The sequence below is a fragment of the Esox lucius genome, chromosome 9 (genome assembly GCF_011004845.1).
Source record: "Esox lucius isolate fEsoLuc1 chromosome 9, fEsoLuc1.pri, whole genome shotgun sequence".
Classification (NCBI taxonomy): domain Eukaryota; kingdom Metazoa; phylum Chordata; class Actinopteri; order Esociformes; family Esocidae; genus Esox; species Esox lucius.
In genome coordinates, this window is record NC_047577.1 from 3,998,037 (window position 1) to 4,024,456 (window position 26,420).

Consider the following 26,420-nt stretch of genomic DNA (forward strand, 5'->3'; position numbering starts at 1 on the left):
CATCTTGGACCGGTCATACTCCTAGTTGCGTAGCAGCAGAAGCAACGATGCCAGAGCACTGTGCAGCATATTCCTGCTCAAATCGGAGGACCATCGAAAGCAGGGCTCGGGGGATTACTTTTCACAAGTAAGATTTAACATTACCATACTATTGGATGTATTTTGTGACTAGAATATTACCTGAGAGTTGAGAAGGAGCAAGGATCTTTGATATTACTGTACTGAAATCGTAGCCAGCTACCTAGGCTATGTTTACTGCACCAGCCGGTGTTCACCCAGCGAACTGAGACTTGATAAGTCATATTCCATAACACTGACTTAGATTACAACTGACACAAGAATGCTTTTGTAGAAAAAAAAACTAATATTACTGGTATAACATTGGCCAGCTAATTTTACACAAGTGGCATAGACTGTATCATATATAGATATAAATAAATAAAAGACGATATTATCATTGTTGGGCAGTACTCGCTTAGCTAGTGACTTAGTATTTTGGTGGTAGCTTCAATATTTCCAGAATCAAGTAACTTTTCAGTAGTAGTAACTCCTTTATTTACCAAGTAGCTTGGCCACACAAGCTACACTTTTCTTGTCATGTGAAATTAGCACAACTTAAAGCAACCTCCTATGTAAAGAACTAGCCTACTGCTGTGTTTGTGTTACTTAGCTAGCTACATTTGACTGGGTGGTAGATTTTGTGTAGTGAAGCTTTATTCATGGCAGAGTAACTAATAGCTTAACTCACTACCATTTCCAAGTAGCTTGCCCAACCCTGTGTATTATTCCCATGTAATTCACCCTAACAAAAGTAAGATACTTCTCATGTCTCATACCCACCCCACTTAAAATAAAGGCAACAGAACATATGATAGTAGAATGGTTTGCAAACAAGCTTATTCACAATTTTAGCAACTTTGGTTCATTATCAACAGATATGCATCTGTTGATAATAGGAGTTTTGTAGGAGTTTTGTTTGATGAAAGGTTCTAAGAAACTTGAGGGAATAAAATAAGCTTGACCTCCTTTTGAAATGTTTTTGTGTAGACTCTCCCAAATCTTCTGTTTTCATTTTGAAGGTTTCCCAAGGATAAAGATATGAGGAAGAAGTGGGAAGTAGCTTTGAGGAGAGAAGGATTCACTGCAAGTGTGTCATCAGTGCTTTGCTGTCAACATTTTAAGCAGGGCGATTTTGATAGGACGGGTCAGATTGTCCGACTCCGAGATGGTGTTATTCCATCCATCTTCAGCTTCCCGGTTCACCTCCAAAGAGTAGGTGTATCATCATAAGGCCATTAGCATTCATAAATGTAAATATTATATTATCAATCACAGGGCAGGGTGAGATACTTATCCCTTTTTATTTATATATATATATATATATATATTGTATTATATTGTATTATTATTCTTCATTTTAGTTTCTAAAGGGCAGGGCTACGTCTACCTCCAGAAGAGCTGAAGAAAGCCTCTCCGTGGCCTCTCAGGATTCCCAAGAAACGGCAACCTCAAACCCACAACCTCAGCCGAATGATGTGAATATTTCTACTTTAAACAACATATAATAATGTTCCTGGACATATTAAAATCTCACGTGTTTGCTGCCACTCATATTAAACACATTTACAAATAAACCCATACACACAACTGATGACACATTGAACATGCATTCCTGACACACAGACACACACACACACATTAGGTGTTTCAATCAGAATGATAGTCAGACTGGAAATGTACCTGTTTTTCTCCCTTTTTGGGGATTATGTTCCCAGTTTTGATCTTTTGATTGAAAAGAAAATGCGTGAAAATCAGTAAGGTATTCATTGAGGTATGATTAATTAAATTACACTGAGTGGAGCGGCTGACCGGTCCAAGATGGCGGCCCCACGGCTCGTCAGCGCCAGTAGGCAGTGGTCGACATGAGGTGAAATAGGTATATCCGCTCTTTTAGACCATGAAGAAGGTGGCTGGTTACTGATTATATAGGCCTACCATCTCGTGCTCTTATAGCCGTAAAGTAGAACAACTGCCATGTTAGCCTACTTCATACAACACTTCAGCCCCTCTAGTACCTGCTGAGTTGCTGGACCGTAATAACTTGATTAAAAATATTGCATTATTACTATCAAATACTTTCCTGACATTATACACTTACTTGAAATAAAGAATGGGCCAAACCCATGACAGTGTCTAGGGCTTCCGGATGGTGCGATAAATAAAAACATTGAGTCAGCGGCAGGCCTGTGGGACAGTCAGTTCAGTTTACTTGAGTGGCCTGGGCAAACCCCAGATGTGGAAGTCAGCATCGACCTACAACACTGTCATGTGAAGTCGGGCTGTTCTTGGTGCAAAGGGGTGCGACTCAACCAGCCGGCCAGTGAGCTCTACAACGTGCCTAATGAGTGATTTTATTATAACAGGTGATTTGGTAAAATAATAAAAATTAAGTGGGTACATGTATTCGTCGTATTTTATCTGTATAAGGTGTGTCATACTTGTGAGATTTTGGAATTTTGTTCTCCTGTATCCTACCTCAGAGACAATAAGCAGGATATTAGTGTGTACAATATTAGGCATGGTCCTTATTAATCTCTTTACTAAGTAAGTTTTTCCAGTATTTTGTGAAGCTTGAGCAATCTGTGAAATTCACAGTTTTTCTCCTGTATTTTTTGAATCTATCTATAGGCTGCCATGTCTGAGCACAAGTCCCAGGGTTCTGGTGGTGGTATTCCAGGCCAGAGAAGCTCACAGGGGGGTCCAGAGATGGTTACAGTGAAGCTGGAGGACTGCGGTCAACCACTGGTGCTAAATGTGATCGTCAAAGAGGAAGAGGAGGAGAGAGGACTCTGGGAAGAGAGAGAAATTAACAAGGAGATTAAAGAGGAGGTGGAGGAGGGGACAGTCAAGGAGGAGATGGAGGACATAGCCCTCGAAGAACAAAAGCAGGACACCAGGGAAGAGGAGGAATTAGTAGATGGAAATACTGACACAGGTAAGTTCAGGTGTGGAGGATGGAGAGAGGCTGGTGCATTGGTGCCCATAGAGGATTCCATAGCTATTAGTAGGTTGTTCTAGCACATGTCTTTTGGGTAGGGTCATTTGGTAAAAAAAAAAAGAGTTTCAGTTCATTTAATTATAACATTGTGTCATAAAAAAGAGCATTTTCACGTAATATTTTTAATTCTCGAGAGGTTAAATGAAAAAATAATGTTTCATGTGGTATGACAGAGACATGGATTACACAAGAAGACACTGAACATCAGTGTGACAGCTTGTTGAGCTAATTTCCAGACTATGGCTCACCACTCATATTACTGAGCGACTTCATCCTCCTGTCGTCTGCTTTTGATAATTACCCCCCTATTTTTCCATCTCTTTACCTTTCCCTACACCAGTTCCCTCCTACTTACTGATTCTTTCTGTCTGCTGATTTCACTCCAACCCCCTCCGAGTCTCTGATATATCTATTATTGGGACATTCACCCCATTTCTCCAGATGAAGTCCTGCAACTAGTCCTGTTTTACCGGCAACCAGCCCCTTCACCTCCTCCATATCATCTCTCATTCCTCACCTCCCTTATCAACTCATCCCTTTCCTGTGTCTCATCTGACATCTGACCTCCCTCCCAAGAAACGTACCAGTTGACATGAAAAGGATCGGTCCGCCCCTGTTCTCTCTGCTGGTGTCACCCAGGCTTGGTTGTAGGCATCCTCTTCTCATATACTTCAAGTCACTTGTCTTCGTCTTATCCTGAGACAATGGTCTCTCTTATATTTGCTATGCAGATTGCGCAAAACATTTTCTCCTTCTTACTTCAACACACGTTTGTGCATGGCTGCCTCACATCTCTGGTTGGATGTCGGCCCACCAACTCCAGCACAATCATCTCAACATCTCTTCCTCCTTCTTCTCCATCAAGACTTCTCCATCATGGTTGACAACTCTGCTTAGTCTCCCACTCAGTGGACCAAGAACCTTGGCGTGACACTTGTCAACACCATGTCATTCTCTCATAATGAACCTTCACAGGTCGTTGCTGAAGGTTCATGCTCCGCAACATGGAACCAGAACCTACATCTTTACCTCAAGTCCCTCTGGTCCATTGTATTCATGGAACTCCCCTATTCCTATGCAGATTTATATTCCCATTCTTTCTTCCTATCTGCCTGCCCTTTTCAAGGGTTTAAATCCGGCTCATGGATTAGCCAAGTGGTCCCACAAGTGGAGTTTCAATTGGCTAGTAATACAATATATTTGCCTTGCCTTGTCACCCTCTAGTGACCACTTCATGGCAGCCTGGTTGCCTGTTCTCTTTCATAGTTTCTGATTCAGCAAGCAGTGTGACAAGAAACAAAACCGCACTGGATGTGCCTCAGTGAACAATCTATTTCGACTGTCCTTAATCTCCTTGGAGTTGTAGCAATGAAGCTAAACCTTAATTGGGAATTGAACATCACACAATTTTGTGGAGTACAAAAAACCCTCACTATTGTTCATGATCAATTTTAGCGTCTTTATCTCTGTCAATGAATTTCAAAATGTTCTAAACTAGATTTTTTACAGCAACTGTTGGGTTATTGATTTGTTTTTAATTAAATTACAGATTGTAACATTAACAGGTAAGTCTCAGTTGATGCTAAGTTCCTTTTACTAATGCAATATGTGCCCATATTTTCACATAGGAGAGAGCTTCAGATCTGGTTCAGACAATGAGCCCAATTCCACAGCATCAACAAACCATCAAAAACAGACAGCGATCTCAAGACAGAAACATCACCACTGCATGGACTGTTTCACTAGTTTCTATCGGTCAGAGGAGTTGAGAAGCCACACTTGTAGGCCCCACCCATGTTTAGAATGTAGAGGAACCGTCATTTGTCCAACTCACCTCAACTCAAAACAGACTCAAAACAGAAAGAACACACACCTCTGTGGTCAATGTGGGAAGTTATTTCAGACACCAAGTAAACTCAAAACACACCAACGAAGTCACACAGGAGAGAGGCCGTACATCTGCGCTGTTTGTGGCAAGGGTTTCAGTCAGTCGAACCAACTAAAGACACACCAGAGAACTCACACAGGAGAGAGGCCATATACCTGCTCTGTTTGTGGGAAGAGTTTCAGTCAGTCGAATGAACTACAAACACACCAGAGAACTCACACAGGAGAAAAGCCTTACAACTGCTCTGAGTGTGATAAGAGTTTCAGTCAGTTGTCAACTCTGAAAAAACACCAGCTAACTCACACAGGAGAGAAGCCTTACCAATGTTCTCAGTGTGGCAAGAGTTTTAGCAGGTTACATCAACTGAAGGCACACCAGATAACTCACACAGGAGAGAAGCCTTACCGGTGCCCTCAATGTGGGAAGTGTTTCACTAGGTTATATCTACTAAAGGCACACCAGATAACGCATACAGAAGAGAAACCTTACCCCTGCCATGAATGTGGGGATGGCTTTGCCAGTTTATATTTCCTGAAGAAACACCAGATAACTCATGCAGGAGAAAAGCCTTACCACTGTTCCCAGTGTGGGAAGAATTTTATTCAGTCATCAACTCTCAAGACGCACCAGGTAACTCACACAGGTAAGAAGTCATTCCAGTGCGCCCAGTGTGGGAAGTGCTTTGGTCATTCATCAACTCTGAAAACACACCAGTTAACTCATACAGGAGAAAAGCCTCACTGCTGCACTCAGTGTAGGAAGAGTTTCACTCGGTCATCAGCTTTGAAGAAACATCAGAGAACACATGCAGAAGAAATTTGAAGACACACCAGCTTTGAAGACACACCAGCTTACTCACACAGAAGAGAAGCCTATCCACTGCTCCTAATGTGGGGACAGTCAGTAGGTCATCAAGTATCACAGCCATTGACATAGGACAGAGTTTAGTTGCTTTCAAAGAAAGTGAACTTCAAACCACAGAAGTAAAGAACGTTATGAAATGAAAGCTATTGACAAATCCCACCCATTGTGCTTCAGAAGAGCCAGGGTTCTTTTTTAACCTTTCCAGTACCTGTCTGACTTGATCATTTATCTGACTTGTTAGACTGCCACAACCCTGGAAACATGTTATTTACCTTGAGTGTTATGTGATGAACCCTGGACATATGGTAATAAATTGCTAATCCAATTGGTAAAATACTGAGGTGGAATATTTTCATATTGAGTATCAATATTCCAGATGGATGGAGCACAGCTGGATTTTAATTTTTAACTTGTTCAGTACGGGCCTTATAAAAATAATACAGTTTTGGGAGCACAAGCAATATTTATGAAATTTAAGAAAATGGAAAATAGTGCATATAGAAAATATTCAGACCCCTTTTTATTCCCACTTGTTGTTCTGTTCTACACTTAAAGAAGCCATCCATGATTTATGGCCTCTGGTTGTAAACGTGGCATTGTGTACTTATTGGTGTCTAGTCAAAAAAAAGCATTGCTTTCCTCCGTGGATATAAACCAAGAATTGGATATAAACCACATATACAGCTAAAATTGTGAGGTTGAAAAAAAAATACTTTGTTCACAGAAGTCCTATTCAGCACCATTCATTAATTAATTAATAATCAATCTTCACACAATACTTCATAATTAACATAAAAACTAAAACGTGTGTTTTCTAAATATGTGCCATGTTATTGAAAATATTTCCCCCCCAATTATTGAAACTGGCAGGACGGCCTGCTTGGTGCTGTGAAGTGTGGGACCATTTGTAGTAGACCGTTGTGTATACAGGTTTGCACCTTTCCAAATCACGTCCAATCAACTGAAATTGCCACAGGTGGATCTAGAGACATCTCAAGGAACATGAATGTAAATAGGATGCATATCATGTCAAAGGGTCTATATACTTACGAACTCGTTTCGCTTTGTCATGTTGGGGTGTTAGTGTGTAGAACTCGTTTTCGCTTTGACATTTTGGGGAATTAGTGTGTAGCTGCCCACTCTCGAGTAGAGGCTACAGTGACGCGTGAGGAGTTAGGACTTCGTTACAAACCTTTGTGCGGCTTGCATGTGCAAGTTTATGAACATAATTACTAACAGAAGGTTGTAAAACGAAGCGTTTGTCTGACTTTAAAAAAAATCCAGAACCGTTGCAAAAACTACAAACTTGTGCTCGGTCTACTTGAGCTCAGAAATTGCAATAATTGTCCTTTAATAGCGAATGAAAGATTAATTGTTATAACTATAATATTGTAGTTATTTGGTAGCTCAGTAGATTACTGAGTTACAAATAATAGATCCAAATTATGTAATTACTCACGAAAGGTAAGATAATATGTGGATGTGGATTTAGGGAAAATGCTAATGACTAGATAGACCTAAGTGTGTAAAGCGTCTGCACTCCGTGAAATTGCATTTGATGTCTCAGATCCACGTTCGTAAACAAAATAAAATGTGCAGGTAATTAATATACTTTTGTGTTTCAGAATTGTTCCGTAAGCAAACGCGTAAGCATGTTGTATGGTCAGGTACATAAATGCATGTTTCTTGAGGCCACGTCGTATATTATTAGATATTTCAGTCACACTCAAACAACCTTTGGATGACATTTGAAACACGGACTACAAGGATATTAAAAAGGAGGTGGAGGAAATAGCTCTGAAAGAAGAACTGGAGAACAGGGACGAGAAGGAGGAACTAGATGCTAACACTGACCCAGGTAAGTTCAGGTGTGGTGGATGGAGGGAGGTTGGTGCATTTGTTGCCAAGGGGATTCCTTTTATTATGGGATTGTTACCAATTAAATGCCCCTTCAGTTGATCACATATGATTGAATTTATGAAGGTCAATGAATAAATCGTTTTTTCATTTTATAAGGTAAAATATAATAATAATAATAATATATTAAGTTGCAATTCTCATCAACAAAAAAATTAAGGAAACTTTAAAGACCTTTTTGTTTAATTACCTTTATTTATCCAGCAAAATCTATTGGGAATGTTTGCCTCTGTAATCTAATGCTTCATGATGGACAACACTGAGGCTTCAACACTGAGGCTGATGCATGATGTATAGCATGTTACTATAGTCAAGTACTGACATAAAGGTGACCTGAACCATTTCCTGTTATGCTGAGATGACAGGCAGGATTCTTTTCTTTAAAAACACTATTTCAGTCTTCAGCTTCTTAAGCCATGGTCCTCAGTCGGAAAAGGGTGGCTTGCCCACTTCAGGTTGGTGGAGAGTGCCTGCCTCAAGTGGAGGAGTTTAAGTATCTAGGGGTCCTGTTCACGAGTGAGGGAAGGATGGAACGGGAGATTGACAGACGGATCGGTGCAGCTTCTGCAGTAATGCGGTCGATGTATCGGTCTGTCGTGGTGAAGAAAGAGCTGAGCCGCAAGGCGAAGCTCTCGATTTACCGGTCAATCTACGTTCCTACTCTCACCTATGGTCATGAGCTTTGGGTCATGACCGAAAGGACAAGATCCCGGATACAGGCGGCCGAAATGAGCTTTCTCCGCAGGGTGGCTGGGCGATCCCTTAGAGATAGGGTGAGAAGCTCGGTCACCCGGGAGGAGCTCAGAGTAGAGCCGCTGCTCCTCCACATCGAGAGGGGTCAGCTGAGGTGGCTTGGGCATCTGTTTCGGATGCCTCCGGAACGCCTTCCTGGGAAGGTGTTCCGGTCCCGTCCCACCGGGAAGAGACCCCGGGGAAGACCTAGGACACGCTGGAGGGACTATGTCTCCCGGCTGGCCTGGGAACGCCTCGGTGTCCCCCCGGAAGAGCTGGAGGAAGTGTCTGGGGAGAGGGAAGTCTGGGCATCCCTGCTTAGACTGCTGCCCCCGCGACCCGGCCCCGGATTAAGCGGAAGATGATGCGATGCGATGAGCTTCTTAACCTACTCTGCAATGTGTTTTTAACAGAGGCGATAATCTAAACATCTCAAGGTATCTATAGGTTGGGACACGTTCTGTAACAGAATCGTCAAGCTTTGTAATTTTGAGATCATCCAATTGTAGATTTTAGCACTGTGACAATAGAATTTACTTAGTTTTACTAGCATATGGCACCAGCTTACGGTCTTTAGGTGAATTATGTAGTAGTTGAAAATCAGACTGCAGGAATGCAAATGCTTGTGCGAGAGATGGGCTGCAGTGTACAGTACAACATCAGCAGCGTTAGGATGAAATCCTCTGTTTTTCCTGGAGTCATGGATATCGGTTATACTTAAAGTGAACAGTAAAGGACTCAAAATAGAACTTTGTGGAACTCCTTTCTCAACTGCAACACATTTAGTTTGTCAGCCCATGAGGTATTCCTGGGGCTAATTGCAAAACATCAAGGACCTTCTCTGTGAAAAAACTCAGGGAAAAACCCTGACCAGTCACACCAATCAGTCAATCAATCAAATGTATTTATAAAGCCCTTTTTACATCAGCAGTTATCACAAAGGGCTTTTACAAAAAGACCAGGCTGAAACCCCAAGGAGCAAGCAACAACAGTGTTGAAGCACAGTGGCTAGGAAAAACTCCCTAAGAGGGGCTGACATTTAGGAAGAAACCCAGAGAGGAACAAGTGTCCGAGGGGTTACCAGTCCTCTTCTGGCTGTGCCAGGTGAACATGTTAAGAGTTGTAAGAATTAATAAATGCATGTGGGCTGTGTCCAGAGTCTATAAAACCTGATCCTGATCAGAAGCATGTCCAGATGGACAAGGACAGGGACAACCTGGAGAGGGGTATGATCAGCAGAGTGGCAGCTGGAATCGTCATCTATCGTCTTGATCTGCAACGCAACCAGGAGGACTTTGGATAGGGACAGCAATCAGTAATAATAAGTCCAGAATCCACAACTTTATTTGTCAGTGGTGTATGTTTTTCAGCCTTTTCCAGCGTTTTTCAACATCTCTTATAAATAGCATCTGACATGACTGAAATAAACCAGCAGTTTGATCTGTTCCACAATCATCCTCTTTTGTATGGAGCCTGCTTGTCTAAAAACTCTAGTTAAATGCTCTTGTGCCAGCTCTGCTTTAGGTAAAGCAGAAACAATTAATATTACTCTGATGAAGGGTGTGTAAAGTGTTAATTACAATGTATGTAATTTCTTATAGTGATAATGTGATGTTTTGCTCACTGGGTTTTGACATCTCTCGTACATTTAATGGAGCAATGGTCACCTGTTTGTTGAAATATAATCAATCAACATAGACTTTGCAGGTATGTTAAGATTAACCCTTGTAGGCTTAGTGAATCACTGTGTAAGATTTAACTCTGTACAGAACTCTTTTAGACTATCTAAAACTTGTTTCCCAGTCCAAGCTAAAATCTCCACGGATAATCACCTCAGATGAAAGTGGAGTGTCCTCTATATATAGAATATGTTACATGGTTGATTTTTTAAAATTATTTACATTTGAGAAGGGTTTGTTAATTTAGCTTCACATTACTGGTCTGGTCAACTTGATCAATTCTCAGAGTTGACTTAATTTGTTCTACCATTGCAAACCTTATTAACCTTGGGTATCACACTATGTTTCCTTGTAATGAGATGATGAGATAATGAGATGAAGTCCATTTTAGACTGTATATTGAATTGTGACTGTCATTTAAACAGTATCGCTGTATTATGGTACTATTGTGGTACTGAAAGAGTGGTCTAGATTGACTTAAATTGTATATTAAAAATAAAGCTGTCACAGTGATACAGGTGTCTTTTCGTTGTCAGAGTTACATTCTGGTATCTCTCCTACAAAAGACAAACAGGAAGTATTTCTTTTTGAAAGACTTAAACCTTCCTCAATGTAAAACAGGTAGAACATGGATCCTGACTGGTTGATAACCAACAGTTACGATAATCCAGTGGGCTTAGTAATACTGTTAATTACCAGCTAATTAGACCTGCACATCCACTGTCCAACAGACTAATCATACAACTTAAAAACTGAATAATAAAACAGAAATAAAAATATTTAAGCCCAGTCAGTGTCAGCAGCTGATAATAGAATTTAGACCCTTTATTCCATCAAGTTCAGGTTATGTCCTAGCAGCTAAGGGATACTTTTGCTACATCATTATGGTGAATTGTGTGTAGATTATTCAGGAAAATGTATTTGATTCATTTTAAAATAAGACTATATTATAACAAATGTGGAAAAAATTAGTGGTATGAATACTGTCCGAATGCACAGTAAATAGTGTCTTTAGGCTCATCCCTCAGTTTTTTCTGAGGGATGAGCCGCTTTTTGTGGCGTCCACTTTATTGTTGCAATTGCTTACTACTCCTTTAATTAAAGTACAATATATTTAAAAAAATGCTGAGTAATAACTCCACAGTGAGAGAGCAAGTTGTTGGCCAACGTGTTTAATCAATGCAAAGAAATTCCCCCATGAAGATCATATTTTATGCAACACAAAGAAATTTGAAACATTATTTGCCCTTGTTCATTCAGCAACTTCTTTGCCCTGTGAGAACAAAGAAAAAAAGAAAAAAACTGTATTAAGGATAAATCTGCCAAAGACGTAAAGTCATAAAAATAATTTAGTGGGTCAAGCATTTCATTCTCAATATTTTAGATTTTATTTTAAAGTTTCACCCTTCATTCAGCTGTACTAAAAACTTAGAAATCCTAAATTTAAACTGAGTAGAAAAAGTCACCATTGTGATCACATTCTGAACATGAGTCAGGTGTGTTTTTGGGAGCAGTTTTTTACCTTTCCACTGTCACGGGTCTTGGCTCGGAGTTTGTTGACCTGAGTCTCAGCGATGTCAGCACGCTCCTCTGCCTCCTCCAGCTCATGCTGCACCTTCCTGAACTTGGACATGTGCTGATTGGATGCTTCCTCCTGGGTGGGACAAGAGATATAAAGACAGATAGATGTTCAGTTCAGGTAATAAATTAGAGGGATATTTCTAAAGAAAAAAATTATTATATTCATCAACAGGTTTAGGGTACCCAATTTATATGGATTTAGATGATGAATTTGAGAAAGTAAAGGTCAGAACTGGGTAACCAGGACAGTAATACTACAATAGACCAGTCCCTGACACAGCTAATAAATCTTCCATCCCCTCTCCCATAAATTGGCAATACATAAGCATGTGAGGTATTCAGAAAGTACTCAGAAATGTGCAGCATTCTACTTAGGAACAAATGTGCATTCAAATGTATGCTTTCTGAGAATTTAAATAATCTGTGACTCACCGCTTCCTCAGCCTGTCTCTTGTAGGACTTCACTTTCAACTGCAGCTTGTCTACCAGGTCCTGAAGTCTGGCAACGTTCTTCTTGTCCTCCTCAGTCTTTGGGAGAAGATCAAAGAATCAATGAACCTTTTATTCACACATAAAACTGCACATTTTAGTCTGAAGAAGGAACTATTTCATACTTGGTAAGTCAGCTCCTTGACTCTGCGCTCATATTTTCGGACTCCCTTGATGGCGTCGACACCTCTTCTCTGCTCGGCTTCAACCTCAGTCTCCAACTCACGCACCTGTGTGGAAGAAAATAAACAGCCATCTGGAAATTTGCCATAACCAATCATTTTAACTCTTCTAAAGAGTATTGAAGTGACAATTTGTTATTTCCTGTCATTTTACATTTAATTTGAATGAACAACTATTGTTTGTTCCTGGTACTTTTAAAATGTTAATTGAAGAAATTTGTATGATAATGGTGATATAAAACTTTTCATTATCTAGGTGGTTTATTGAGAGAAATAATTACACAGTGCTTCTGTGTGTTTTAATGGACAAATACATTTACAACAGTAAGTCTTCCAGTCCTCCATATTCCCCCAGCTGGTAACTCACCCTGGACTCCAGTTTCTGGAGCTGCTTCTTGCCTCCCTTCATGGCCAGATTCTCAGCCTCATCCAGACGATGCTGCAGGTCCTTGACTGTGACCTCCAGGTTCTTCTTCATCCTCTCCAGGTGAGAGCTGGTGTCCTGCTCCTTCTTCAGCTCCTCAGCCATCATGGCCGCCTGGAATGTTAGTTTGTTTATTTAATTAGCATGAGACATAACTGCCCTCTCACATGACTGTTGTGAATAACCAGCCCAGGCTCTTGGGGACATTTCAAGTGGATATATTTCAAGTACTCACATCAGTGATGGCCTTCTTGGCTTTCTCCTCTGCATTTCTGGCCTCCTGGACAATGTCGTCCACCTCTCCCTGGACCTGTACCAGGTCAGTTTCCAGCTTCTTCTTGGTGTTCAAAAGGCTGGTGTTCTGAAGGAGGAAACAAGACAAATTACTTTGAGACTGAAATTATGAAAAAAACTTAAATCAATCCCTGTCGCAATCCAACAGATTTTAACCCATACCTGGGAGTGTAACAGCCCAACGCGCTCGCTGGCGTCGACCAGCTCAGTCTCTGCCACTTTGCGGCCCCTCTCTGTCTGCTCCAGAGCAGCCCTCAGCTCCTCAATTTCAGCCACCATCAGGCCGTTTCTACGCTCCACCATGGCTACCTGCTCCTTCATATCATCTGCGGCGCGGACAGCATCATCAAGGTGCAGTTGGGCATCCTGTGGTGATTCATAATGACACAGGAGTTCATTAGGAGTTTTGAAAATGGGGTGACTAGACCAGACAGAACTTTGAATTTCACCAGTATCGCCTACATTTCGACAGTATATTAGTCCTCTTTATTCTGTCCCTTCTTGCCTTTTCATCAAATTAGTTAATGATAACAAAATTTATTGTTTTCCATTTTCAGGTTCAAGAGGCAGTAGTCCAAGTCCCTTTACCTTGAGCTGTCCCTGGACGTTCCTCAGCTGTTTCTGGGCCTCAGCGGCCTGCCTGTTGGAGTGGCTCAGCTGGATCTCCATCTCGTTCAGGTCTCCCTCCATCTTCTTCTTCACCCTCAGGGCATCATTCCTGCTCCTGACCTCAGCATCCAAGGTGCTCTGCATGGAGTCAAGCATCCTCTGGCTGTTCCTCTTGATCTGTTCCATCTCCTCATCCTTCTCGGCGATCTTCCTGTCCACCTCACCCTTGACCTGGTTCAGCTCCAGCTGCACACGCAGAATCTTGGATTCCTCATGTTCCAGTGTTCCCTGGACGAAGATGGAGGAAGGTGGATTAGTGTAACAAATTCAAAATGTCTACACTTAACAAAAAGACAGGAAGCATTGAACTGCAGTAGGCAATGACTAATATAACAATGCCTTTTCTATTAAACATCTGTAGTCTATACCTCAGCCTCCTCCAGAGCGGTCTGGATCTCAGACTTCTCTGTCTCCACTGTCTTCTTGGCCTTCTCCAGCTCATGGATGCTCTTGCCAGTCTCTCCAATCTGCTCAGTCAGGTCAGAGATCTCCTCTGCAGACACACAAAGAAACCAGTTCAGACTTGGGAGATTTACATCTAATGTCCTGAATCTGATGTTGGATCATAACAGTCACAGATTGAATTAACACAAAACAGTCAATTAGCAACTACGTCTTTCAAATCAAGCTGCAGTTACAGGTACAAAATATATTTTTTATTTTGGACAGTCAATTAATATTCTGAAATAGGAAAAGCAGTCATTTTGATGATGAAATGTTTGCAAAACACTAGACAAACATGATTTCGGTCAAATGCTCACGCTGCAGGTTCTTGTTCTCTCTCTTCAGAGTCTCCAGATGATCCAGGGCCTCCTCGTAGGAGTTCTTCATCTTGAAGAGTTCAGTGCTCATGGAGCGCGCCTCCTTTTGAGCTCCTTCCAGCTCAGCCTGACCCTCCTCATACTTTTGTTTCCACTCTGCCAGAACCTGGGAAATCCATGGAATTTATCATTAATGAAGTTTTAAATCAGGAAAACTATATTACAATGTATCATATAGCAGACAGAAGATTTGCCCCTTGGGTGAGCGTTGTTCATTTTCACCTTGTCAAAGTTCCTCTGCTTCTTGTCAAGGTTGGCGGCCATAGCGTTGGCTCTCTCCACATCAATCATGAGGTCCTCCACCTCTCCCTGCAGTCTCTGCTTGGTCTTCTCCAGGGAGGCGCACTTGGAGTTGGTCGCTTCAATTGTCTCCTCAGCCTCCTGCAGACGTTGGGCCAGCTTCTTCCTGTTTGGCATCAAAAGTGTTGTTATGGTGTGGAAGAAACCTTAGAATACATGTTGATGTAACATATTCCCAGAGCTTCCTGAACCCTACCAACCTCACTCTATATTTTAGTTTAGTGACTCACTTGGACTCCTCCAGCTCCTCTGTACGCTGGATGGCATCAGTTTCATACTTGGTCCTCCACTGAGCCACCTCACTGTTGGCCTTGGACATGCCACGCTGCAGCTCTGCCTTGGCCTCCTGTTCCTCCTCAAACTGCTCCCTCAGGAGGTCACAGTCATGACGAGCGGACTGGACACCATGAGCCAATGCATTTTTAGCCTGTAAAAAGACGTAGATATAATCAAACTTATTCCAGTAGAGGACTTTGCGATCAGCCTCTAAACTCATTTTGGATCCCTCACCTTGACCTCCTCCTCAATATGCCTCTTCAGCTCCTCCACCTGCTGGGTGAAAGCCTGTTTGCCTCTGGTCAGCTGGGACACCAGGGCTTCCTTCTCCTCCAACTGGCGGCTATACTCACCTGGAGGAACAAAGAGACATAATGTTAATGGACAATCTGTCATGTAAGTTTGTAATAATGTGGAAACGGTTGAAAACATGGTTTGTTTTGTTAATTATACATGACTATCATATCTATTGGTATGTTACCATTTTCTGTCAGGAGTCTGGCCCTCTGTGCACTGATGTCATTAACTTGGCGAACATTCTCATCATTCTTGGACTTCAGTTCGCTCAGCTGGTCCTCAAGTGTACGGCACATCTTCTCCAGATTGCCCTGATAGGGAAACATTTTCCATCATTTTATTATATTTGACACTCCCGTCAAGTGATCTTGAATCTTAATATACTTGACCCTTGTCAAATCTGTTTGTTCAAACATCACTACTCACCTTTGCCTTGGCGACTGCCTCCATGTTGCTAGATAGATCATCAATCTCCATCTTGTACTCGCTCTTCTCCTTCTCCAGTTTCTGCTTGACGCGCTGCAGGTTGTCGATCTGCTCCCCGAGTTCAGCCACGCTGTCGGCCTGTTTCTTGCGCAGAGCGGAGGCTGTGGCCTCGTGTTGCAGGGTGGACTCTTCCAGATCACGACGCATTTTCTGGAACTCAGCCTCACGCTTCTTGTTCATCTCAATCTGAGAAGCAGTGGCGCCTCCGGCCTCTTCCAGCCTCTCACTGATCTCCTCGAGTTCCCTGGAGAGATCTGCCCTCTGCTTCTCAACCTTGGCCCTGGCTGCACGCTCAGCCTCAATCTCCTCCTCCAGCTCCTCAATGCGGGCCTACAACACATGAACACAAAATCAAACAATTGAATACAATGTGGAAATATTGTGGAAATGATACAAAGCCAGTATTCAGAACTATATGACAACAAAGTTCTGTGAAAAATGTGATGCGCTAACTGAAGATATTTTCCAGGATATTCTTCATGTGTTTATTTTCCTGTCCTACAGGTTCTGTACTCTACCTGGAGTTCCTTGATCTTCTTCTGCAGCTGAGCTCCCAGAGACTGCTCATCCTCAATCTTGCTGAGGAGCTGGCTTGTCTCAAACTCCTTCCTAAGAAACACAAATAGGTAGAGTGTAGAGTTGGTTTTAGAATGATAGTGTAGCAGCAAAGTTTCAAACTATTAATTTTGTTTAAGAGTCACAGGTAAGTTCTAATTCATGATTACAGGAATTTTTAATCAATAAGTAAATTAATACTGTGGTCATTTGTTAGTATTTACTTCTTGATTTTCTCGTCAGACTGCTGCTTTTCATTCTCCAGATCCATTACTGTCTCCTGGGCCAGTTTCAGATCTCCCTCCAACTTTCTCTTGGCTCTCTCAAGGTCCATACGGAGCTTCTTCTCTTGCTCCAGAGAACCCTCAAGCTATAAGATAAAAAACAACGTGTATTGTTGAGAACTCAACGACTAAAAGTAATATCATCTTTCAAACGATCAAAGCCATAATGTCCATCTCCACTCACGTCGTCCACTTGCTGTTCCAGCTTGGTCTTGGCCTTGGTCAGAGTGTTGACTTTGTCCTCCTCTGCCTGCAGGTCATCCAGGGTCTGCTGGTGGGCCTCTTGGAGGGCTTTCTTCTCCTTGGTCAGCTTGGCTACACTTTCTTCTACCGACGCCATCTCCTCTGTCAGGTTTTTCACCTGAAAACAGCCACATCAAAAGTAAACACACAATACAAATGGAATTCTACTGCTGTAGAGTTGTATTTTGACTTGATTCACTTATGTTTAATCAGGCTTTCTATAGCAGCCGTTTTTAAAAGGGAATTAGTATCTCAGGGGTCCTTTGCCCTTTTCACAGGAGAACGACTGGTCTATTTTAAGTCACAGTACCTTGTTTTCAGTGGCGTGCTTCTCCTTCTCCACTTTGGCTAGGGTGAGCTCCAGGTCATCAATGTCCTTCTTCAGCTCAGAACACTCATCCTCCAGCTTCCTCTTCTTGGCAGTCAACTCAGCACTGATCTCCTCCTCATCCTCCAGCCTCTCGGTCGTCTCTTTGAGTTTGGCCTCCATCTGGATCTTACTCTTGATGAGCCCCTCACACCTTTCCTCAGCATCATTAATATTCTCTGAATCCTGTTTTTCAGAACCGGAGGACAACATTTTAATACTTCCCTTTGTCCATGATAAAATAGACTTAATTTAGTCAAAGTGGTCAAATGAGATTTTTTTATTTTTATTTTACGTGTGTTCATGTTTTTGTGTGGGTGTGTGTGCATGCATTTGTGTGTGTCTTTGTGTAAATTATATTTGATGTGTTTTAATATGTCGATATAGGGATTGTTGCACACTCACAGATGCGACTTGGAGTGCCAGGTCATTTTTCTCCTGAACCAGGGACACCATCTTCTCCTCCAACTCCTTCTTCCTGGCCAGAGCCTTGGCTAGGTCTCCCTGCATCTTCTCAAAGTTCTCCTTCATGTTGGCCATCTCCTTCTCAGACTCTGCACTCTTCAGCAGAGGCTTGATCTTGAAGTACAATTTCATCCATGGCCAGGTTTTCACATTCATGAATGAGCGGATGTTGTACTGGACAGCGTAGATGGATTCTCTGGTTGACAGAAAGAATTGAGCAGAAAGGTGAGGGATCATCTACAACAGGTCAAATGGTTTGGTCTAATCATATGTCCTAAACCCCAGAGACCAGGTATCATCTGTTCTAAACCCTTCCCTCTCACCCAAGTCTTTCAAATCTGCCTAAAAAAGCAAAAGACCAAAGATAATATTTCTGTTGTCCTGGCAGTCCTTTCATCAGTCTCTGCCCTGTCCGTGACTTTCAGAAGGGCTACATTTCTCCTGAATCATCCTTCATCTTTTACCGCAAAATAAACCTGTTAAATTAATATTCTTTTAATTACAATTCTAATACTTTCTTACTGTGAGTAGATCACAGCATATACAGTATGTAATCAGAATACATTGGTTGACATGTAGCTTTCACCTCCTCTCCATCATCTTGGAGAACTCTCTCCTCATGAGGAATCCACGGCTAAGAGCCTGGAGCATGCCGACCAGAGAGGCCAGCTTCTCATCTCTCATCTCTTCCAGGACGCCCAGAAGACCGGCTTTGAAGAACACCTGAGACAGATAGACATGGCCAATTATGAAACCACAATCATAGTGATGGTGACACATAGAAATTGTTTAATCAAAAGACGTGAACAACTTTACAAGTTTGATAGGATGGTTGTTTATAATGTATAATACATTTAGGGCAAGTATTTGGACACTGACACAAGTTTCATAATTTTGTCTCTGTACGCCACTACAATCGATTTGAAAAGAAACAACCGAGATGCAATTGAAGTGTAGACTTTCAGCTTTAGTTCAAGGGAGCTGAACAAAAATATTGTATTAAACGTTTAGGAATTGCAACCATTTTTATACTGTCCCTTTATTTCAGAGGCTCAAATGAAATTGTTAATTTGGATGTGAATACTCTCAAATTGAAGCTGAGAGACTGAACTTTAAGCACATGCTCATTATTTAACTGTGACGTAAATATATTTAGTTAAACAGCCTAAATAACAAAACTTGTCAGTGTCCAAAATACTTCTGGACCTAACTGTATGTTTTGATTTTAGAAATTTTAGCTTCTGCTGGGCGTATTTAACTGACCTTGGTGTGTCCAAACTTGTAGTCCTCATGATTCACATCAATGGACCCAAGCAGCTTCTCAGAAGCCTTCTTGTTGTCCATGAACTGACCCTCAGGGATGACACTGGCATTCAGTACTTTGTACCTGAATCGAAGACAAATCTAAGTTCTAGCCAGGTTGCATTACATAAAAGCTAATTCTTTCATTACATGTACATTTGTTTGCATGTACCTCTGCTTGAAGTCAGCGTAGATGATTCTGCTTGGGAAGCCCTTCCTGCAGATCCTGATGCCCTCCAGTACACCGTTACACCTGAGCTGGTGGATGACCAGGAAGTTCTCCATCAGACCTGGAAGAATGAACCAAGTCTCTGTTAATATTTGGAAACTAGCTAAAGATTAGTCTTCTTAAATTTATAGACACCATACTGATAAGACTTAATATTTATTTAAATGTTCATTGGATACCTGGAGTCTTGGACTCATTGGGGATCAGGCAGCGCACAAAGTGGGGATGAGTGCTCCTCAGGTTGGTCATCAGTTTGCCCAAGTTCTCCTGTAGGAGCGTTACAAACCATTATCTCAGAACAATAAAGATAATCAATGTTTGTCTATTAAAGGACTGATTATATACATTGAAATCTCACCCTGAACTGGGAGGACACAGTCTGCATAGAACCACCCTTCTTCTTTCCTCCTTTCTTGGTTGTATCTGTTCAAATGGGGAAATAAAATAAAAACTAAATTTCCTGAAGCAGGTTCAGTAATAGTAATACCATGTACAGATTGTAGTGTAGTATTGCTCTAAACAAGCAATTTATTAATATGAGAATCTCAAATATACACATATAAAGAAGTTCCAAAAATAGAGTCCAAACTGGTTCAATGCATAAACCGACAATGGCAAACTATGTCGGCATGTCATTGCTCTCGCTCTCGTCTACAAGTCTGGTTTGTTTCTAGTGTGTAATTAAATATTTTCATGTGATGTTTGTCTTACCCTCAGGTGGGGCAGCAGGGTACAGGCCAGCCAACAGTTTGACTGAGGACTTTCCATACAGCTGACAGACTGAGTCGTTCAGGGGGTCCTTGTTCTTCTCCAGCCAGCCAGTAATGTTGTAGTCCACAGTGCCGGCGTAATGCACCAGAGAGAAGTGGGCCTCTGCCTTGCCCTTGGCAGGCTTGGGCTTCTCAAACGCCTTGGTTTTGCCAAGATGTTGGGAATATAGCTTCTCCTTGAAGGTTGTGTCTGAAGACTTGGGGAACATGCACTCCTCTTCAAGGATGGAGAAGATGCCCAAGGGCTTCATGAAAAGAGATGAATATCAAATTAGTGATATAAGCATTTAGGTTAATTTAGTCTTTTAATAATTAAATAGAATTATAACAGACAGCTTACCTTCTCAATGAGCTCAATACAGGCAGCCAAGTCCATGCCGAAGTCAATGAAGGCCCAGACAATTCCCTCCTTCTTGTACTCCTCTTGCTCCAGGACAAACATGGTGTGGTTGAAGAACTGTTGCAGTTTCTCATTGGTGAAGTTGATGCACAGCTGTTCCATGCTGTTGTACTGTTGATGGATTTTAAAAGGGATTATTTCATCGTACAATACTGCTATCCATCTAAATTATAACATATTTTCTTGTTCTTGTTCTTCTGCTCACATCAAAGATCTCAAATCCGGCAATATCCAGCACACCGATGTAGAACTGCCTTGGGTTTTTGGTGTCCAACATCTCGTTGATACGAACGACCATCCACAAGAACATCCTCTCATAGATGGACTTGGACAGAGCTGAGACGGCGTTGTTAACCTACATTGACAATACCCCATTAAATAAGATGTTGATTGGTGAGGTGATAAGAGTTTTGACAAAACAAAATACTTATAAAGAAAGAACATCTGTCCTAAAATTGTAGATGTGTTTAGCTCCCTTACCTGAGGTACAGTCTGTCCCTTGGTGACATACTCATTGCCGACCTTCACTCTGGGGTAACACATAGCCTTCAACATCTCAGATGAGTTCAGACCCAGGAGGTAACCAATTTTATCAGCCACTTGAGAGAGAACGATAAACAGACTCATTACATTGCTTGTTTCAGACATCACAGTGACAAAACAATCTCTTGCGGGAGAAGTTTGGACTTAATCAGTTGATGCAGTCTGGTCTCCAGACTTTAGCTTTGCTTGACATTCTATTTCTACATTGGGACAGAGACTGATGATCTACATTGTTTGATCTACAGTATCTGACCAAAATGTGTACACCCCTCACATTTTAGCAAATATTTGATTCGATCTTTTCATGTGAAGAAATGACACTTTGCTACAATGTAAAGCAGTGAGTGTACAGCTTGTATAACAGTGTAAATTTGCTGTCTCCTCAAAATAACTCAACACTAAATCGCTGGCAACAAAAGTGAGTAAACCCCTAAGTCAGGGGTCTCCAAACCATTCCACGGAGGGCCATGTGTCTGCTGGTTTTTGGTTTTTCCTATAAATTGGTTCCCAGTTCACACCTAAGAAACCAGGTGAGGGTAGAAACGAACCAATTAGTAACCTAATTAGTCAATCAAGGAGAGAGCGAAAACCTGCAGACACTCGGCCCTCCGTGGAATAGTTTGGAGACCCCTGCCCTAAGTGAAAAAGTGAAAATTAAGATATAATCAAATATTAGCAAAAATGTGAGGGGTGTACTCACCTTTGTGAGACACTGTAAGTGTGGGACTCACCCTCTGTGCCGTCTGGCTCAGCCTGCTCCTCACGCTGCTTCTGCTTGAATTTCAAGTTACCATGGTGCAACACGGCTCCGGTCAGCTTGTAGATGCCGGCCTTCTCATCATTGGTGAAACCCAGGATTGTAATGGCATCCTGGGATCAGAGAGGAATTTCAAGAGTGAGGAACTGACTGGTGGTCTGCTCAACTAGACAGAGCATTAAGTGACATTATCTTGTGCTTGTCTTACATGTCTAGGCTTCAAGGTAATTTTGAATTAAACAAAGTTCAGTTGCTCAGATACATTAATCTACCAATTCTAGATTACATAAATAAGATCATACAACTCACATCTGTGGCATCCAGCTCAACGTTGTCGTCAATACTGGCCACAGCGATCTGACCCTGACTGCACATGGGGAAGTCATATGGGTTTGTGGTGATGAGGGACATTTCTGTGGAGAACAGAGACCGACTTGTCCATTAAAATCCCTGCTGTCCTACCTTTAAGGGATTTCTTTCTCCTTCACTCAATAGAAGGGGACTGAGACTCATGGACTCACTCATGGCCGGCTCTATCTTCTTGGGGGCCCTAAACAAAGTTTGATTTTGGGCCCCCTCACCTAGCGGCCTGGGGCCCTAAGTGACCGTTTGTGTCACTTTTTCCTAGACCTGGCCCTGAACTCACTTCATCACTTGATAAATCCCAAGGACCTGAACAATGAGTTATTACCTTTAATGTAATCATTGTGACTTTTAAAGATACTTTCTGGGACTTTTGTAAATAGCAAATTATTTATTTTAACCTCCCATTTTGAGCTGGATCGGTCATGTTTTTTATACTGTATATAGTAGAATCACTATCGTCATATGCCATCGTATTTTAGTTTAAATTACCAGTTAGAAACTGAGTGGTTTTGATGGGACACATATTTGCGTAGTTGTGACATAGTACACACTTTTCAGGAAACTGTTTTAATTTGACAATGACAGAGTTATGGCCAAAAGTCCCAGAATCATAAATGTTCCACAGATGGAGTTAAGAATCATCTCCCTTGAGACCCACTCCTTACATACCAACTAAATCAGGTTTGTGGCCTGTCATCATCTGGAAGAAGATGTGGTAGCCTCTCTCATCGGGCAGCTGGAAGGTCACTCTGGACTTCTCCAGAAGGTCTGAGAGAGAACATAATATTTATTAGTCATGTTTCCAAATAACTCAGTTTGAATTTTAGAAAAGCATTGAAATGCAGTGAAAACCAACTCACAGGTCTCAATATCAGCTTTAGCCAGTTTACCACCTTGGAAATGAATCCTGATGAATTTACCCTGAAGAAGAACATGGGGGATAGAAAAGGTTCAACAAAATGCATTTCAAATGTTACTTTGACACTAATTTAAGATTGTAAATGAATCACTCTGTGGCAGGAAAATGTTACTGTAATGAAGGAATGTTAAACTTTAATGTACACCAAAAAAATTCTGAATTGAGTATTTTGATTTTCTTTTAAAAAACAAGTTGCTAAATTTTTACAAAAAAATTCTAGTAATTATATTCTACACAGCAAATAATGATTTTTCTAGTATAGCAAACTGGCTCACATGAATACATCTATAAACCCCTGGAAGAGTTATAGTTTTATTGTTCACGTCATACTTACAAAGCGAGAGGAGTTGTCGTTCCTCACAGTCTTGGCATTACCATAAGCCTCCAGCAGAGGGTTGGCTGCAATGATCTGATCCTCAAGAGATCCCTGGTTGAGACAAACACAAGTGCATCAGTAACTGGTGAAGTTCTCAACACTGTTCTTGAAACGGATGTCCCCCCAATGATTTCCTTTTCCACAGCCAACGAAACTGAAACTGTATTCAAAGATAAACCAATAATTGCTGAAGCGTCTTACCTGCATTTTGCTGGGGTCTTCCTTCTTCTTCTCTCCAGAAACTGCGATGGTGGCAAAGTACTGGATGACACGTTTGGTGTTGACAGTCTTTCCTGCACCAGATTCTCCGCTGGTTTATATGACAGAGAAAGAGTTGTTTTAGTTACAATTCAGAGTGTCAGATTAGCTTTCAGAAGCATTGTTGAGACATTCCTCTGATTACGTAATTTGATTATTTTCATTACACCCAAGTAACCCAATAATTTTATAATATAAACATAAAATCAGTTGAAATTCAAGAAAACAACTTACGTAATCAGGACTGACTGGTTCTCCTTATCTGTAACCCAAAATACAAACAACATTATGCTTGTTATGCTCAAAGAAAACTGTTGCATTCATAGCAACATCATGAGTTTGATTTCAAAATATTTCATTCAATGGTAGTGGAATCAGGTATTTTCAGAAACCTCTTATTCAGTCTAAAAACAATTGATGCTAAATAAAGTTATATTTTTAATTATATTTTCAACTTCAACATCCAACTTCAGCTCGTACCAATCAGCATGAACTGAAAGGCATTGTCAGAGACAGAGAAGATGTGGGGTGGAGCCTCCATCCTCTTCTTCCCTCTGTAGGCATTGACAACCTCCATGTCGTACACAGGAAGCCACTTGTAGGGGTTCACCGTGGCACAGAAGAGCCCGGAGTAGGTCTGCAGGAGGAGGAGAATGAATGTACTTTTAACTGGATTTATTTGAAGATTTTATTTATTTATTTATTTATTTGAAGATATGTGAGTACTTTGTTTTACCTACAGTGCTTTGCGAATGTATTAATTCCCCTGACCAGTTTTCATATTACTGAATTAACACAACAGCAACAGGTTTTTTTACCTAGAAATATTTCCCAACATATCACTCACCTGACTATAATACACTTTGACTTTCAGCATTTTAAAAACTCTTTTCGCTTTTCAAGGCAGTGTTTATGGGTCTGCTGTATTGGTATCTTTTTGTTTGTACTATTCATTTTTGTGTTATTTCAATAATTGAATTTCATAATTTGTATGTGTGTGTGTGTTCACAGGTTTCTTACGTAGATCATCCATGCTGCATAACGCTCTTTGAGGTTATACAGGACAGAGGCTTCGTTCAGGTAGGTCATCATGGCCATGTCCTCAATCTTGTCGTACTTCGGGGGGTTCATCTCAAAGATGTCTGACTCTTTGAACTCTACTCCTTCCTGAAAGGTCAAACCATATATTACTATTAATACTTTTTCCTAATAAATGATTAGTTGAATCTTGCAATGCTTGCAAAGCTTCCATGCAATCCAATGACTTGACTATCCCCCACTCATACAGAAATACTAATACGAAAAACATATTATTTTTTCCAATAATATGTTCCTCCGGTCAAGCTTACCATCTTCGTGCCGTCGGGTTTCGTGACTGTTACAACACACTTTCCCTCAGACCTGGCAGTGACCAAACCCTTGAGGTACAGCTCCACCTTGTCTGTTACATAGCAGGAGTTCTTTGAATCAAAGGGCTTTGCTTGTGCCTCCATCCGCTCCTTCTCAGACTTGCGGAGGTATATGGCGGCCTTGCCGTAGAGTTGCATCTCTGCGTCCGTACTCATGTTGACGGATCGCTGGGAAACAGATGAAAGAAACATGATAGAGTCAGTGTCTCTTCCTCCTCAGTCAACAGTTAAGTGATCTTATCACACATGTCACTGAATGTTTTCATCGCAAGAAGGCTCAAACCATGTCTCACCTGATTTTCCCCCACCTATAGATGAATTTGTAGTTCTTTGAGGAAACTGTTAAAAGTTAGATTGTTGTTAATAAACAAAACCCTATTGCATTATGATTTAGAGTTAACTCCTTGAAGAGGAGTGGTATTGCTCAATCATTGAAATTACTCAATCATTATGTCAAGTTCAACCATGTGTGTAAAACCCTGGTTACGTTCTAGTGTCAATTTACAAACGGAAAAGGGATTATAATAAAGCCAGAACACATTACAATTATAGAAGACACAAACAAAATGCATTAAAAATGTAGTTGAAATCAGACTGTAATTGAAAAAGACTTGACTGCATATACTCAAATGTTACAGTAGTTATATACAACAGAATGCAAAAGTCAGTTCTGCAGTTAGCTAGTGCTTCAGATTCTAACAGCAAGGAGAAGACAAGATTTAAGGAAGATACAGAGGGTCTTACCACAGAGGAAGAAGGTGTCTGACTTAAGGATGCTGGGGGGCTCAGCCTCCTTATATCTGGTTGAAGTTGCAAACCAAGCAGAAGCTAATTATGGACCACTCTGGAGCATCCACCCCCCACTCCCCACCACCCCACTGGCCACACTCCCATTTCATCACTTTCCAATATTTGTCCCTGCATTTAATTCAACCGAATTAATATTTACGAGAGGTTGTGTTGTTCAAAACACACTAATGAAAGTTGATAAAATCCTCACACTATAATGGATAGAGTTGATGTGGCCTCACTGACCATAAACAAAATGATGTTTTCATGAAATCTAATCAGAACTAATTTAGGTTCCATTTAATATTAGTCCTTATCAGCAACTTCATATATTTACCTCTAATTTACCCTTATTTATTTTTATTTATATAATTGTGTTTGTAAACACATCAGAACTCACCATACACCTGACTTGGCAATTTCCACATGCT

General features: G+C 41.2%; 2 protein-coding genes across 2 annotated transcripts; one reads left to right on the plus strand and one right to left on the minus strand.

Annotated features, from left to right (window-relative positions):
• The first annotated feature begins 47 nt into the window (after positions 1-47).
• On the plus strand, positions 48-10,651 carry LOC105027483 (zinc finger protein 436-like). Its single transcript, XM_020049570.3, has 6 exons — positions 48-127; positions 1,080-1,272; positions 1,422-1,535; positions 2,689-2,995; positions 4,687-7,668; positions 9,617-10,651. The coding sequence occupies exons 1-5, from the start codon at positions 48-50 to the stop codon at positions 5,766-5,768; spliced, it is 1,776 nt and encodes a 591-aa protein (XP_019905129.2). The 3' UTR covers positions 5,769-7,668; positions 9,617-10,651.
• A 631-nt stretch (positions 10,652-11,282) lies between these two features.
• LOC114839774 (myosin heavy chain, fast skeletal muscle-like) lies at positions 11,283-26,010 on the minus strand. The gene is made up of 41 exons (XM_029121989.2): positions 25,945-26,010; positions 25,494-25,539; positions 25,141-25,368; positions 24,812-24,958; positions 24,272-24,428; positions 24,026-24,053; positions 23,735-23,843; positions 23,492-23,584; positions 23,099-23,159; positions 22,908-23,006; positions 22,182-22,285; positions 21,847-21,985; positions 21,053-21,171; positions 20,778-20,927; positions 20,513-20,683; positions 20,114-20,417; positions 19,761-19,825; positions 19,582-19,669; positions 19,346-19,463; positions 19,135-19,258; positions 18,458-18,594; positions 17,812-18,067; positions 17,350-17,592; positions 16,981-17,157; positions 16,737-16,882; positions 16,476-16,566; positions 15,898-16,287; positions 15,656-15,782; positions 15,409-15,527; positions 15,129-15,325; positions 14,821-15,004; positions 14,539-14,704; positions 14,146-14,270; positions 13,697-14,005; positions 13,271-13,474; positions 13,050-13,175; positions 12,758-12,928; positions 12,334-12,438; positions 12,152-12,247; positions 11,661-11,792; positions 11,283-11,411 (listed from the first exon to the last, which is right to left on the minus strand). The coding sequence occupies exons 3-41, from the start codon at positions 25,354-25,356 to the stop codon at positions 11,391-11,393; spliced, it is 5,814 nt and encodes a 1,937-aa protein (XP_028977822.1). The 5' UTR covers positions 25,357-25,368; positions 25,494-25,539; positions 25,945-26,010; the 3' UTR covers positions 11,283-11,390.
• Positions 26,011-26,420: the final 410 nt, after the last annotated feature.